Source organism: Capricornis sumatraensis, chromosome 8 (assembly GCF_032405125.1).
Source record: "Capricornis sumatraensis isolate serow.1 chromosome 8, serow.2, whole genome shotgun sequence".
NCBI lineage: Eukaryota > Metazoa > Chordata > Mammalia > Artiodactyla > Bovidae > Capricornis > Capricornis sumatraensis.
The window spans coordinates 33,072,144-33,088,404 of NC_091076.1; the positions used below are offsets into that span (position 1 = coordinate 33,072,144).

Consider the following 16,261-nt stretch of genomic DNA (forward strand, 5'->3'; position numbering starts at 1 on the left):
GTCCTCCTCCTCCCTGGCCCCCCAGGACTCAGCCACCCCTGCTGGGAGGCCTTGCTCACCCGAAGCCGGCGCCCGAAGACGGTGACCTGGCCGCGAGCCTGCTCCTTGCGCTGCCGCCACTCCACCAGGTTGAGGCCGTTGTCGATGGGCAGTGTGACGTTCCTCTTGCCCACGGTGGGGTTGACGGTCCCGGCCAGCAGGTGGGGCTCTGTCTGCAGGGCCACCTCCATGCCGTTGGCCAGCAGCAGCCGCAGGGAGCCGTCTGCTCCGATGAAGTAGCTGTTCCGAACCTGGTCTGAGGGACAGATGAGGGGGGACTCTGTTTAGGAGGGCTGAGGAGGGGCGGAGCTGTGCAGCAGAGGCAGGGGTGTGGTCTTCAAATATGCTTACATTTCTGACCACAGAAACAAAGCACTGTCATTGAAGAACACGAGAGAAATATATGGAGGTCCGTGAGCTCAATCTCCAAAGGAAACTACTGTACATATTTTGGTATGTTCCCAGATTTCACAATATTTCTGAATACATTTATGGTTAAAAATGGCTGCTTATAGAGTTTTTACTGATCGCTGTTATTTTATTGTTGAATATGTTCATAACATTTTTCGTAATGAGTATATGCTATGCCATTATGTGGAAATAACAGAACTTATTCAATTGGTCCTCAAATAGATATTCTGATTATTTCCACTTCTGCATGATTGTAACACTGCAAATAAATATCTGTTAAACATTATGCTAAAGTGAAAGAAGTCAGGCACAAAAGACCTGATATATGAATCAGTCCATATATATGCAATGTCTGCAAAAGGCCAACTTGTACAGAGAAAGTAGTGGGGAAAGGGAGAAAGGGGTATGACTGCTAATGACTATAGGGTTTCCTTTTGGGGGTGATAAAAAAAATTTCTGAAATTAGATAGTGGTAATGGTTGCACAACTTTGTACATATACTGAAAACCACTAAATTATACTCTTTAATAGTATGTGAATTATATATTTACTAAAAATATACTTTTTGGATAAATCAATGTCTCCACTTTGGTTTATTAATCAAAATAGACTCCTAAAAGTAGGAGTCCTAGAGCAAAGGGTTGAACATTTTAAGGCTTTCCCACTATGGTAACAACACTCTTTACAATAAGGTGAAAAATAGCTCCAATATGTAAATCAGTGACAAAATGCCAAATATATATGTTTTAAATCACTGTCATATATATATACATATATGACACATATATGTGTATATATATGACAATGAATTAAAAGTAGACTTAATTTTGAAATTTTAAACCTGATTTCTAATTAGGGTCTGTAGCTAATAGAACCTTCTGGAGAAAAAGTAAATTTCAGCTGTAAAATGCACACTGTGTTCTTTTCTAAAAATGGAAAAACCTGAGTTTTTACTGCAGTCACCTTCCTCTTGCCCTTTGTCAGCTGCTGCTTCTGTCTGCACTGCCCCTCTGTTTAATAAATGCGAACCCAAGCCCTTCCTTCAAGGCTCTGTGTAAACGTCATCTCTTCCCAGAAGCTTCCCTGTTCCTCTGGTTAGAACGAAAGCCTCCCCCTCCTTAGTCTCTTTCCAGGTCTCAACAGTGGTCCTGCAGCTGAGTGGTGCAGGGGTTCACCACTCTGTGAGTGAATGAGCTCTCAAACACTTCAGTTCAGTTCAGTCTCTCAGTCATGTCCGACTCTTTGTGACCCCATGGACTGCAGCATGCCGGGCCTCCCTGTCCATCACCAACTCCTGGAGTTTACTCAAACTCATGTCCATTGAGTTGGTGATGCCATCCAACCATCTCATCCTTTGTCGTCCCCTTCTCCTCCCACCTTCAATCTTTCCCAGCATCAGGGGCTTTTCAAACAAGTCAGTTCTTTGCATCAGGTGGCCAAAGTATTGGAGTTTCAGCTTCAGCATCAGTCTTTCCAATGAACACCCAGGACTGATCTCCTTTAAGATGGACTAGCTGGATCTCCTTGCAGTCCAAGGGACTCTCAAGAGTCTTCTCCAACACCACAGTTCAAAAGCATCAATTCTTCGGCGCTCAGCTTTCTTTATAGTCCAACTCTCATATCCATACATGACCACTGGAAAAACCATAGCCTTGACTAGACGGACCTTTGTTGGCAAAGTAATGTCTCTGCCTTTTTAATATGCTGTCTAGGTTGGTCATGACCTAGTGAACAGTGAAACACACTAGCGCAGAGACTGAGAGCACAGACTTTGGAGCCAGACCTCCTGGACTCAAGCCCTGCCTCTGCTGCTCTCTTCCTGCAAGACCTTGGGCAAATTCCTTAGGCTTTCAGGCCTCTGTTTCTTTATCTGTTCATTAGGGATCACAGTTGTACTGTTACCTCTCGGGATTAAGTGGGAGCATGACCATGAAGACTGAGAAGAGCATCAGCCTCTAGTGTGTGTCACGTAAATGTCAGTGACCACTAGTTGCGTGTGCCAGGCGCTGTGCTGGTCACTGTCACATCTGTCTTTCATCATCTTTCCTCCATCTCCTCTGCCCCATTTAAATACTTGCCAGAGTGAACTTTTCTAGTACCAGTCATGGTCCTTCCATAGCTCCCCTTTGCCTGCAGATTCATGCTTAAGAGAATGTGTCCTAGAGCCTGTTTGTCTGGGTCTAAACACCTACTGGTTGTGTGACTTTGGATAAGCCTCTTAACCTCTCGATGCCTCATTATCTTCATCTGGAAAAATGGAGATATTAATCATACCTCAGAGGGTTGTTGTGAGGATTTAAAAAGGATGATGAATATAAAATACTAAAAATATACTTCACACAGAAGAAGTGCTCAAAACATTAGCTATCGTTGTTATTGTTGCATGTGCTCAGCAAACATTTGCTGGATCAGACCAGATACACACTGGGCTGTGTCAGGCAATGAGGATACAGCGGTTTCTGCAGGGAACCCTCACTGAATCTTCCCTGTGAGAATGGCATCAGATTGGCCTCTCTCCCCCCCACTCCCTCCCCTCACCATCGTTCTCCCCTTCTCTCTCCCACACACGCAGAATTCTAAAATCTGCCTGAAACTTGCCATGCATTATTCACTGACAATCTCCCTTTGAACAGTGAAAGAGCCTGTGTCAATTTATCTTTTAAAGCTGTTCCTTGCTGAAGCCACATACGTCCATTAATGGTGCCTGCGGATGGAATAGCATCTGCAGAGGCCCCATCTCAAAACGATCCCTGTTTAATGTGAGCTGTGGTTTCCCAAGGCTGCCGCTTATTAGAAGCTGCTTCTTATTTCTTCCCATAGTTCAGACATAAGATGAAACCGAACGAGCTTTTTTGACAAAGACTCTACTGAAGTAGCTACAAAACCAAGCATCTGAGCCTGGTATGAAATGAGGAAAGAGAGCTTGGCAGAGGTACCAAAGAGGAAAAAGAGGTATGAGCTTTCCTGGATTCCGAGATGGACTTTTCACATTTTAATGTTTCTGAAATTGGAATGTGTCTTAAGTCCTCGTATGGATTTTGAGCAGTGCGTCTCCCGACCCCCTCCACCTGAAAAGTTGTTATTAAATTGATGGTACATTTTAAAACTGAGGAGATGTGTCATTTTTGAATTTTAAAAAATTGTCTAACTATTAGAAGGCCTGCATTAACTTTTGAGAAAAATGCTGCAAGCCGGCTTAGACGTATGGAGCAGAAGAGGCAATTCTTAATCATGGGGAAAAAAACAGGTTTGAAGGATAAGATGTTTGTGTGTCATCAGCTGCCCTCTCGTCCTTGGTCAGCCAGAACCCTGGTTGGCTAGGAATTGGTACCTTTTCTTGGAAATAACCCAGTCGGCGCATAAATACCTAGGGTCTGTCCCAACCCATTGCTAAAGGTGCTTGGTGGAGAAGGAATCCCAGGGCTTGATTTCTCTTTCTTTGATTGAAAACTGATACTGTCCTTTGAGTTTTGTTAAAGGCATAGGACTACAGTTGGGGTAAAAATGTTTGTGGAAACACATGGTTATTCTCTTATGGTAAATCAAAGTGCCTGTTAATTAATCAATCCAACAAGTACTTCCCAAGCAGTACTACGTGCCTGGCCCATGCCACTCCCTCTGTTTGTTGTCTGAAGAAACTGTCTGAGCAACCCTAGGGAGTAGGACTTGTAATTCAGCCCCATTTCCCAGACCCAGAAACTGAGGATCAGAGCAGGTGCAGGGAACCATCCACCATGGCTCTCGTTTGCCTTCTTTCCCCAGAGTAGAAACTTGAGGGCCGTGGTGATGGGGTGGCAGAGTCAGGGCTAGAATTGGGGCTTTGACTCTCAGACCAAGACTCTTTGGGGCTTTGTGTCAAAGCTTTGGGGAGTATGCCAGGGAAAAACATCAAATAAGACCTTCCCTAGTGATCCCTCTTTTCTTTCATGCTTACTAGGCCCAACAAAGCTGCAACCTCCACCGTGAGTCACCATGCCCCGTGAGAACAATTATGGCAAACAGTTCACAGCAAGGTTACTTCTTCGTGATTTATCTGAAGCTAAAAGATCAACTCATATCAGGGTTTATCTGATGGACACAGAGAAGGGTCTCTTCTCCATAGACTCCTAGAAGAGGAACAAGGCACTCTCACCCGAGACTCAGGGAGGCCTTCTCCAAGGCCCAAATCCCTTTCAGAATTAGGTGCAATTATTCTTGTCCTTTAATTATTCTTGTCCTTTGTCCTTGCCAGGCACCAGAGTGAGAGTCAGTCTTTAATCTGGGAGCCACTGGGATGGCAGAAGAGCGAGGTCACCTGGATTAGCAGCTAATGGATTCTCTACCCTTTGTTCTGCTGATAATGGGATGAGACAATGAACTATTACTCTGAAGCTTGGGGGAGAGACTCTACAGGGCTCAGGCTGGTGTGTTTTGCAAATGAGGTGGTGATACAGTAAGAAACCAGTTGCCACGCTTTTCTGTTCTTGGCAGCTGCAGCAGTAGCAGCTCGTTTCTCGTGTCATCCTTCTCCAAAGGGGGCCTCCCCACCCCACTGTCTCCAAGTCCCCAGTCCCCCGGCTGGCTTACCTTGCAGCAGTGTATAGAAGGCACCGGAGGCAGACAGGTTGGTGGTTATGGTGACATCGTCCTTGCTGGAGGTCTCCACCTGGACGTGCACTGAGCTGTCTGTATCACTTCGGAAACTGCTCACCTGGCCGGTTGGGAAGGTCACATTTGTCAGGCGGCCAAAGCTGTCGTACCTGAAAACCAAGGGGTGGCTCTGAGTAACAGAGATATAATGGTGCCACTGCTGGAGCCTGGCTTGTTCTACCTGATGCCATGGTTTTGCATGTTCCACTTTTCTTTCTGCTCGGATACATTTCCACGTCTCCAGCATCTCCTTGGACACAACTCCACCTGCTGATATTCAGCTGCAGGCAGACAACTTCTCTCTCTTGAGTCTTCCTTTGCTAATTCTGTAGGGTGGAGATACCCTCCCCACCCTCCAGGATTCCTGTGAGCAATGTGTGGAAGTGACCTGTTGCTACGAACTAATACTCACTAAGAGCCACATGATGGTGGCCCAGGTAGCGCTAGTGGTTAAGATTCTGCTTGCCAACGCAGGAGACCTAAGAGACGCGGGTTTAGTCCCTGTATCAGCAAGATCCCCTGGAGGAGGAAGTGGCAACCCATTCCAGTATTCTTGCCTGGAGAATCTCATGGATAGAGGGGCCTGGTGGGCTACATACAGTTCACACGGGGCCACAAAGAGCTGGACATGACTTAGCACGTGCATGTGTGCACACACACACCACACCACCCCACACCCACACCTGAGATGGATGATCCAGAGTCTTAGAGCTGGGCGACTCCCAGAGGCAAGGAGTCAAAGTGGATGCTTGAATACCTTCTCAAACCTCCCCCCACTGCCCTCCCCCACAACCAAGAACTGGTTAAACAGGTTTCTCCTGACCAGCACTAGAGATGGGGCTTCCTAGGAAGCCACAGAGCCTGGGAAAAGGGGACTTTGAATTCAGACCAGGATTCTGCTGCCACAGAAGGGGACTAGACAGATGGGTTCCTGTAACTCCTTCACAACTGGATTTCACATCTGGCACCAAGCAGCGCTCAAAACCCACAGCTTTGCTCTGGTGTGGTCTTTCTAAAGCATCACAAGTGAATCTCAATTCTCTTTCCCATTCTTCTGATGATAAAAGAAATAACCGAAATTTTTTCAGCCCCCACAATATGGCATTCAGATATGGCGCTGGTACTTTCATACATTCTTCCCCTTAACCCTCACAACTAGTCTAAGAGACATAGATTAGCTCTTTTTTGGAGGACACTCAGAAAGTGCAGTCACTCGCTCCAGGTCACACAGCTAAGGGTGACAGAGTCGAAATCTAGACTTCGATCTCCCTGCTTCCAAGCCGACCCTTGCTTCTCTGTCTTCAGAGGGTTTCCAGACAATCTGTTTGCAAGTGTCCATGGCGTGTGCTTTCCTACCTGCTACACAGTGGCTGGCAGACGGCAGGGAGCTGGCTACTCACAGGTAGGTTTGAAGAGCCTTTCTGGACTTGCATGTGGATGGGCATGGGCATATCAGGTGGTGCTAGCAGTAAAGAACCTGCCTGCCAATGCAGGAAGCACAGGTTTGATCCCTGGGTGGGGAAGGTCCCCTGGAGGACAGCATGGCAACCCACTCCAGTGTTCTTGCCTGGAGAATTCCATGGACAGAGGAACCTGGCAGGCTACAGTCCACGGGATCACAAAGAGCTGGACACGACTGAAGTGACTTAGCATGCGTGCAGGTGAATGGGCATAAGTGACTTGGCACGCGTGCAGGTGAATGGGCATAAAGCTCTTCACTCAGGTGCTCATATTTCTGACTTCTGCTCAGGCTCAAGCCTGCAGCGTGGGTTCAGCTGTATACGTCTCCCTCATGTACTCCGGGTCTCCCACGGGACTTCTCTTTCTGCTCAGCTTTTTATACTGGGGTAAAGCTGTTCTCTGGGCACCTGAGCAAAGGGTTTTAACTACGGTGAAACGAGGCCTGAAAGTTTAGCTCCATCCTGGCTCTTCTCCTGATTCCTTCAGCTGGGCCTGGCTTCCTGATGGGCCCCTGGGTTCCTGCAGCTCCTATGGTTTCAGGTGAGACTTGGTAGGTGAGCCCAGGCAGACCTTTCCTGAGCAATTTTCTGCTCAAGGTCAGATTTGGATGCTGCGTGGGTTCTGCCATCCACCCGCTCTTTCTGTCGCCATGGCTGGCTGGCACTGATCACGGAATGATAACAGTCTCGGGCACAGTCTGCCACAGAGGAAGTGTTGGTGAAGGTCTTTTGAGTGAATCATCCCAGTCCTCGACTCAAGACTGACTTTAGGGGGAGGGCCAAGGGGCTTTGGGAGAGCTGAATCTTCAGTGCTGAGGTCTGAGGAAGGCGAACGGATGCCCTTTCCATGATGGCAAGAAGAGCAAGGGTTGCAACCGTATTCCTCAGGCCTGGGGGTGGCGGGGCCAGGCTGTGCGGACCTATCAGCCCTTTGGGTTCTTGGAGAGGCAGTTCCCCGGTGGCTCAGCTGTTAAAGAATCTGCCTGCAATGCAGGAGACCTTGGTTCGATCCCTGGGTTGGGACAATCCCTTGGAGAATGCAAAGGCTATGCACTCCAGTATTCCGGCCTAGAGAATTCCACGGACTGTACAGTCCATGGGGTTGCAAAGAGTTGGACATGACTGAGCAACTTTCACTTTCAGAGGCAGTTAAAGGGTTTGGAAAACTGTTTCCTGTCATGATTCTCTCATTTTTCTCTCTCTGTACTGAGTCGGGTTCTTGTTAGGGGAGGTCAGTCTGGCTCAGCGGGGAGCAGCGGTGAGGCCTGACCTGGAATGGAGGGTGAGAGGTGCAGAGTGCCCCTCAGAGTGGGTGAGGGCATGACTCCAAAAGACCACTGAGGGTGCTCTCGGGTTAAAGATCTGGGCTGTCTGTCTTAAGGCCTCTCTCACCTGGAGGAGCTCACAGCTCTGCTCCTGTTAACTCTGGGAGAGGCTGGTGTGCTTTTTAGCCCTTTATGGCTGCTGGAAATTTAAACAGGAAAGAATTTCACAAAAATCTTTGCAGTGGCTATCTCTGGGAAGTAGAATTAAAGGGGGTTTTAGTTGCTTCTTTATATGCATTTTATAGTCTCAAGATTTTGAATAACTAACATGGATGATTTTCATCATCAGAAAAGTGCTGTGACAGGACTTCCCTAGCGGTCCAGTGGTAAAGAATCTGCCTTGCAATGCAGTGGACGTGGGTTCCATCCCTGGTCGGGGAGCTAAGACCCCATGTACCCGGGGGCGACTAAGCCCATGGGCCACAGCTACTGGGCCCGCCAGCTCTGCAACTAAGACCCCAGCCAAATACATACATTAAAAAAAAGAAGAAAAGAAAAGTGCTGTGACAAGGCAAGTAATGCCTCATGAGCATGGCCACCTTGGGGAAGAGGACTTTTTTAATTGCTGGTAATTTTAGAAGTGTCTCATTTAGAGGACATCTGCCAATAACAACCTGTAGGCTAAATATCACTAGAGCATCCCAAATTTTTGAGCCCCAAATCAAGACTCCCCGCTAACCCCCCACCCCTCCAACATAAACCCCATTCTGTCCCTTCAACTGCAGTCTACGAGCAAGCTGAGTGCTGTCAGATCCCCAGTCATCTTGGAAGGTAACAGGAAGATCCATTTCAGTCTGTCAGTTTCACGGGATGGGTATGCTGTTCTAGTCTGGTTCTTTGAATACCTATGATCCATGTACACACTCTTTATTAATCTAATTTCCTGGCCTAACTGGATAAAAAAGATTTTATTACACCATGAAAAATACTTAAAAAGGAGTTCTGCAGTCTTACAATTTTGACTTGATAGATTATTCACTGGATTTCCCTGGTGGCTCAGATGGTAAAGAATCTGCGTGCAATGCAGGAGACCTGGGTTTGATCCCTCAGTATGGAAGATCTCCTGGAGAAAGGTATGGCTACCCACTCCAGTATTCTTGCCTGGAGAATTTCATGTCACCTTGATGCTACTTCTATCAAGGCCCTGCTCAAACGCCACCCCCTACAGGTCTCCCATCCCTTCTTCTCCCAGTGATCCTCTGGAATGTGCCCTCTGCATCACAACCGCTGAGGGACAACTTGTCTCCCGCTTTGGCCTTGGAGCACCTGAGTTAGGACAGGATCGTGAGGTCAGACAGTCAGGCTGGGAATCTGGATTCCAGCATCTGCCAGCCACGGGACCCTGGAGGACTGGCCTTCAGTTCATCTCAGCTTCCCTAGCATGGGGGCTGGGAGAGAGAAGATGATCAGGGGATGGTGGCTGAACAGATAAGTGAACGCAGGATTGCATGTGCAAGGCCTCTTTCCTGCTTCTTCAGAGAAGAGAGACCATGATGCACTCACATGCCACCCCCTGCAGGACCTACAGAGACCTGACACACAGTAAGTCCCTGATAAACATCTGCTGAATGCACAAATACAGGAACAACCGCTTTCACTAAACGATACTTGAGCAATCTCCGTTGGCATCTCCCCAGAGTTTTAGCTTCCAAGCTAGAAAGAGGCTTTGCATAAAGGCAGACAATTGTAATTATTATCGAAGGTGGCCTGTAATACATAATTAAATTGAGCCTGAAGACGATACGATGAAAAGGCTGGATGCCGTCAAGATCTGGCTTTCTAGGAGATGGTCAAAAAGCAGTAATTTCCACTCCTCATATTTTCCATTAGGACTGAATGTCTTAATTAAATGAACATCAAACAGCACAGCCCATTTATAGAATTTTCTTATTTATTTATAGAATTTTCTTATTCACTCATTTCACCACTTTCTGGAGCTTGAGAAAGGCCACTGGCTCTCTCTGCCACCTGATCAATTCCTGTGATTATCCCATCCGAACGCTGCTGCTTCTGCCTCTGTGGGGAGGAGCTGTGGCTATCCATTCTCTGGACCTTGACCTTTGCCCCGTGGCCGCCTCGGCGTCCCTTTCCCTTCCTGCTACCCAGCTGCTAAGGGAAAGGATGCGGGTGTTTCCCAGCAGGATGCTGGAGACAGGTCTCTATTTGCAGTGCCTGGATTCTGATCCCAAGAGGGAGGACTTCTGGCCAATGGTTTAGATATATCTGTTGCAGCTTTACTTAAATTACTGGCCAATTTTCTTCCAATCACAGAAGAACAGAAGGGACAGGTCGCTGTGGGAAGGTCCTTGGAGCCAGGTGGTTTAGGCTTCAAATCTAGGCTCTACACTTGCCAGCAACGCAACCCTAGAGGCAGGCACTCAGTTCTGTCCCCTGTTAACCATCCAACCCCCATCACAAATTGTATTATTTCAGGCAGGTTACACAGCATAACCTTTGTGTGCCTCTGAATTCTCCTCTGTAAGACATGGGTAATAGTATCTGTCTCAGGGAGATACTGTGAAGATCAAACAAGGTAACAGATTTCAATGCCAGCTCTTTCCAGCGACTGCGGGACCCCATGAGATTGCCCTCACTAGACTGTCAACTCCCTGAGGGAAGCACTTTTGTTCAGTCACTGATGTATCCCTAGCACTTAGGGGAGTGCCTGGCATAGAGTTCAGTTCAGTCGCTCAGTCGTGTCCGACTCTTTGTGACCCCATGGACTGCAGCACACCAGGCTTTCCTGTCCATCACCAACTCTTGGAGCTTGATCAAACTCATGTTCATCAAGTCAATGATACCATCCAGCCATCTCATCCTCTGTTGTCCCCTTCTCCTCCCAGCTTCAATCTTTCTCAGCATCAGGGTCTTTTTCAATGAGTCAGTTCTTTGCATCACGTGGCCAAAGTATTGGAGTTTCAGCCTCAGCATCAGTCCTTCCAGTGAACACCCAGGACAGATTTCCTTTAGGATTGACCAGTTGGATCTCTTTGCAGTCCAAGAGACTCTCAAGAGTCTTTGCCAAAGCCATAGTTCAAAAGCATCAATTCTTCAGTGCTCAGCTTTCTTTTTAGTCCAACTCTCACATCCATACATGACTACTGGAAAAACCACAGCTTTGACTAGACAGACCTTTGTTGGCCAAGTAATGTCTTTGCTTTTCAATATGCTGTCTAGGTTGGTCATAGCTTCTCTTCCAAGGAGCAGCGTCTTTTAATTTCATGGCTGCAGTCACCATCTGCAGTGATTTCGGAGCCCAAGAAGATAAAGTCTGTCACTCTTTCCCTTGTTTCCCCAACTATTTGCCCAGAAGTGATGGGACTGGGTGCCATGATCTTAGTTTTCTGAATGTTGAGTTTTAAGAGGCTCTTTAGTGCTTCTTTGCTTTCTGCCATAAGGGTGGTGTCATCTGCATATCTGCAGTTATTGATATTTCCAGCAATCTTGATTCTAGCTTGTGCTTCATCCAGCCCAACATTTCGCATAATGTACTCTGCATATAAGTTAAATAATCAGGGTGACACTATACTCCTTGATGTACTCCTTTCCCGATTTGGGAACCAGTCTGCTGTTCCACATCTAATTCTAACTGTTGCTTCTTGACTTGCATATAGATTTCTCAGGAGGCAGGTCAGGTGGTCTGGTATTTCCATCTCTTGAAGAATCTTCCATACACTAGATGCTCAATAATGTGAATGAGTGAGTGTAGATAGAATGGTCTGCTCATTCTTTTTTTTCCCCTGCTTTCCCCAACTTTACCTTGAAGCCTATTCCTTCATACTTTCTGCCTTCCATTCCATTTGCTTCTGAACACGCTGAGTTCAAACCAGGCTCGGGGTGCTCGTGCTGACTGTCTCCTTTGCTGGGAATGCTCTTCCTTCTAACCTTGATAGGGCTGGTTCCTTTTATTACTCATGTTTTAGTTCAAATGTTATTATTTCAGCAAGGCCTTCTCTGGTCACCCGTTCTGATGGGTCCGCCCATCTTGATCACATCAATCAGCAGTCCCCAACCTTTTCAGCACGAGGGATCAGTTTCGTGGAAGACAGCTTTTCCACAGACTGGGGGCAGGGGATGGTTTCAGGATGGTTCAAGCATGTTACACAGATCATGCGCTTTATTCTACTGCTAATACATCAGCTCCACCTCAGATCACTGGGCAATAGACCCTGGAGGTTGGGGGCCCCTGCATTATCTTATTTCACTGTTTTCACTTCACATCTTGTTTACCTGCTTACCTGTTTATTGTCTCTTTTCCTACTAGAAGATAAGCTCCATGAAGGCAGGGACCTTGTTTGTATTCTTAGTGCCTGTTGCAGGAGCCAGCATGTAAAAGGCACTCTACATATTTCTTGGATGAGTGAATGAATAGTAGATGATATTGTTTTTTCAAGAGCTAGGGTGAGAATAATTAAGCACTCCACCCCTGTTACCCCTCACCTTCTGTGTGAGGAAGGGAAAGTTCACTAATATTCATACAGTACATTTTAGGTATGGAGCACTGTGCTCACAGCCATCTTTGGAGGTGAACATGACTGTCACCATTTCATAACCAGTGAAACTGAGGCTCAGAAAGATAAATAACTTGCTTAAGAGCCCATGGCTAACAGAGGCATAAAGACTCTGTCACGTCTGTCTGATCTTAAAGCCTGTGTTCTGTCATCGAGCTTCCTGGAAAGATGGTGCCATTACAAATCAAAACCTTTGTGTTCAACTACGTTAAAGAAAAGATTGCGCTTGGAACTCTGAAGTGGGTAGAGAAGAGGGACAGCTTTCTCTTCACGACGCTCTTCTTTGCTTCCGCTACAGCTGACTCTACAGTGATGCTCAGCCCCCACCTGGGGGTGTGATGGAGACAGCCAGGTGATCGGTTTCTCACTATCTCCCCCCACCGACTTTTCTTCACTTGTTTTTCCAAAGCATCTTTGGAATACAGAGAAAGAACACACACAGGAGATTCATAGACTGGTTGCAAACTTGGCTCTCAGAAGAGGACCACTGGAAGCTCTCTTCACACATACTGCAAGTGTTCTTCTTCACACTCGATACTTCACACCTTGATCCACTTCACTACACGCGCTTGGTGAGGAAAATGCCACATTGCCTTTCTGATAGTAAACTTTTTGCTGATTGGGCACTTTTTAGTTGGAAAATAAAGATTTGATTTTTTAGGACTTTCATCTATGATTGTTCCAAACACCACCATCATCAACAAGAGGAAATGGCCACTGTATTCTCTGTGAATAATTACAGTTCACAGCCCGTGCACACCAACAGATCCCTTGACCTTAGGTCTCTGTAACAGAGTGGCATATCTAAACGGTAACTACTCCAAAACTGCAGCAGAGGCAGGCTGCTTGTTGGCTCTGCAATAAAAATTTGTCCTTGCTGCCCATTTCCCATAAGAATCCCAGGGATGGGGGAGCCTGGTGGGCTGCTGTCTATGGGGTCGCACAGAGTTGGACACGACTGAAGCGACTTAGCAGCAGCAGCAGCAGCAGCAGCAGCAGCAGCAGCAGCAGCAGCAGCAGCAGCAGCAGCAGCAGCAGCAGCAGGAACTCCCAACAATGAATTGTAGCCTTCAGGATTTCTAAGAGCTGGCCCACCCTACCTCTGTAGGTCTTATGTCTCATCAATGTTATATTTGAGGCCATGCATCTGCTAGAAAGTTCTTAGGTAGATCTGGGATTGAACCCTGTCTGCTCTGCCACTTATGTGAACAGTGTCACAGAGCCAGTCTGTGGCTGTGCTGTTTATCCTGTTCCCTCCTCAGACTCATTTTCTACCCTGCCCTGTGCTCTGACAGGCTGACCTCTGCAGACTGCATCCCTGGAGCCTCCCTTGTGGGCTTGCTTCTGGTTGGGTATAGCCAATGGCAGGCAGTGGTGAGAGACTGAAGGTCAAGAGGAGAAGTTTTCCCTACTCTCTCTCTCTTTTGGTCCCATATTTCTAATAACGGATGCATCCACCCCAAATTACAGCTCCTGCCAGATGCCTTCTACATGGCTGCAACTCCCACTGGGCTTTAGTAACAATATCTTGTTACTTCCCTGCCCTGCCCTTCAGCCCGAGGGTTGGTAATGGTTATTCAGTGTGTTTAGTGCCTGGGAGCCTCACCATCCTTCTTGGTTCCCTTATTCTTGCCTATACCTCTATACCATTTTTCCATTGGAAAGATGTTTTCTTTGCAGGATATAAAAATCTGGGTTGACAGATTTCTTCTTTCTTTCAGCATTTCTGTTTTCTAGTTTATATGTATTTCTCTTTTCAAATTTCTTCTTCTGATGAGAAGTCTGCTATGACTCTTATCTTTGGTCCTCTGTATTAAAAAAAAAAAAGCCCCGTATGGCACTGCTTTCAGGATTCTCTTTTCCTTTTGTATTCAGCAGTCTGAATAGGATATGCATAGATACCTGTGGGTGTGTGTGTACTTATTCTGCCTGGTGCTTTCTGAGATTCTGGGTTTGTGGTTTTGGTGTCTAATTACATATGGATAGTTCTCAACCATTATTTCCTCAAATGTTTCTCCTGCCTTGCTCTTTCTGTCTTCTTCCAGAATTCTAATTAAATGTATACTAGAGCAGTTGATGTCCCCCAGTTCTTAGATGCCCTTTTCTATATTTTTTCTTCTTTTCCTCCTTGTGTTTCAGGTTGGATAATTTCTATTGATCTATCTACTTTCCTCAGCTGTTTCAACTTTACTGGTAAACCCATAAGACAATTTTCACCTCTAGGTTCTTCATTTCTCGCATTTCCAGTTGATTCTCTCTTACAGTTTCCATTTCTCTGCTGAAATATCCATCTGATCTTGCATGTTTTCCATCTTTTCCACGACAGTATTTTATTTTAGCTGCCGGGCCTGCAGGGTATCAGATCCCTGACCAGGGGTTGAACCTGGGCCCTTCATAGTGAGCACGAACAGTCCTAGCCACTGGACAAGCAGGGAATTCCCTACGTAATCTTCGTTAAATTCCTGAGAGACAGTTTCAACATCTGCGTCACATCTGAGTGTTCTTCTGGCGATACCTCCGATCCTGGGAGAGTGCTGCTTTTTCTTGCCTTTCTGTAGATTCGGTTGAAAGTGTGACATCTTGTGTCGCGCAGCAGAGACTGAGGTAGTAGATTTTGGGTATGAGTTTTCTCCTGCTTGCGCTTTAGTGAGAGAGTTTAAGTTAATTCAGTTAGGATTTGGGCTGGCTTTGCAATGTGTTATTTCTACGGCTAAACTTAACGCGTCACAGGCTTTACATTCCTCCAGCAATATCTTGTATTTAGGGTGTGAAACTAGTTTGCCAGAGGGTTTTTTTTTTTTTTCCCAATGTGCCTACTTTATTCTCAGGTTTAGGTCCCATCTTTGTGCCCAGCCTTAGAAAGGGTCTCTTTTTAGGCTCTTGTGTCCTTCTTATCTCCTTCCCAGTAGTATTCCACTTTTCATTGTTATGTTTAGCTTTTTAGCTAGCAGTGGTGGGTGGCAAGCTTGAGAGAATTCTCTTTTGTTCTGATTGAGCCTCAGTCTTATATCAATATTTGCAAGTATCCCTGAATCTCAGGAGTGTGGCCTCTTCAGGCTGTTCTTCTGGGCCCATTAAGTATTCCTGCTTCTCTTCCAGCAGTAGTTAGAATTTTCTTTTTCCTTAGGGCCTAAGTAGAATAGTGTTCACTGTTCTCTCCACAGATTAAGGCTTTTGTTCCATATGGGAGATCAGGTGAGAAGGGTCTGAGTGAAGCAGGCAGAAATTTGAACCCCCTCCCTTAGCAGCTGCTGTACCCCTCCTCCGGGTCCACCACAAGGGATTATTTTCCTACTTTTTCTCTGTAGTACCTGCTGGGGTTTGTGGAGAAAAGTTTTGGAGACTGTGGACTCTCCCAATATCTGCAGCCTCCAAGGGCTACATACTCTCCTGCCAGGACACATTTAGGCTTCATAATTTCCCCAAGCTGAATGCTTTGTTTCCCCAGGGACAGGTTGCAACCGCCCCAGGGAAGCTGGCACCCACATCTTGTCTGTGGTGTGGCACTCTGTAAAAGGCCTGGCCACTTGGTTGCCCTGTGACCTCAGAGAAGGAGTTCAAGGAAAACTCATGCATTTGCCACTTGTCTGGCTTATTTTCATTGTAAGGATGGGAACAATGCCTTTTCTGGCTCTTATATCCTCAAGCAAAGATGGGAAGCGAAGCCTCCTCACTGGAACCATTGGAATTGAATTCCGTTTCCGGCTAGGAGCACTGGCGGTACTGCAGCTGCGATGGAAACCTAGCATTTTTCTCAGGACAGTGTGTGTTTTTTCCTTCCCTTCTTGTTCCCTTCCCTCCCGAATGTAAATTTCACTCATAAAATAGTTACTGAGCACCTCCTAGTTGGCAAGTCCCAAGTGTGTACAGAGAGGCATTAGTTAGG

At 46.6% G+C, this 16,261-nt stretch overlaps 1 protein-coding gene across 1 annotated transcript in view; it reads right to left on the reverse strand.

Moving 5' to 3' along the window:
• TENM4 (teneurin transmembrane protein 4) overlaps positions 1-16,261 on the reverse strand; it is a 439,221-nt gene that overhangs the window by 18,828 nt on the left and 404,132 nt on the right. Inside the window, exons 25-26 of the mRNA XM_068978818.1 lie at positions 5,017-5,189; positions 60-295 (exon numbers count right to left, since the gene is read on the reverse strand). Of these exons, the coding sequence (XP_068834919.1) occupies positions 60-295; positions 5,017-5,189 (409 nt within the window). The remainder of the gene's footprint in view (positions 1-59; positions 296-5,016; positions 5,190-16,261) is intronic.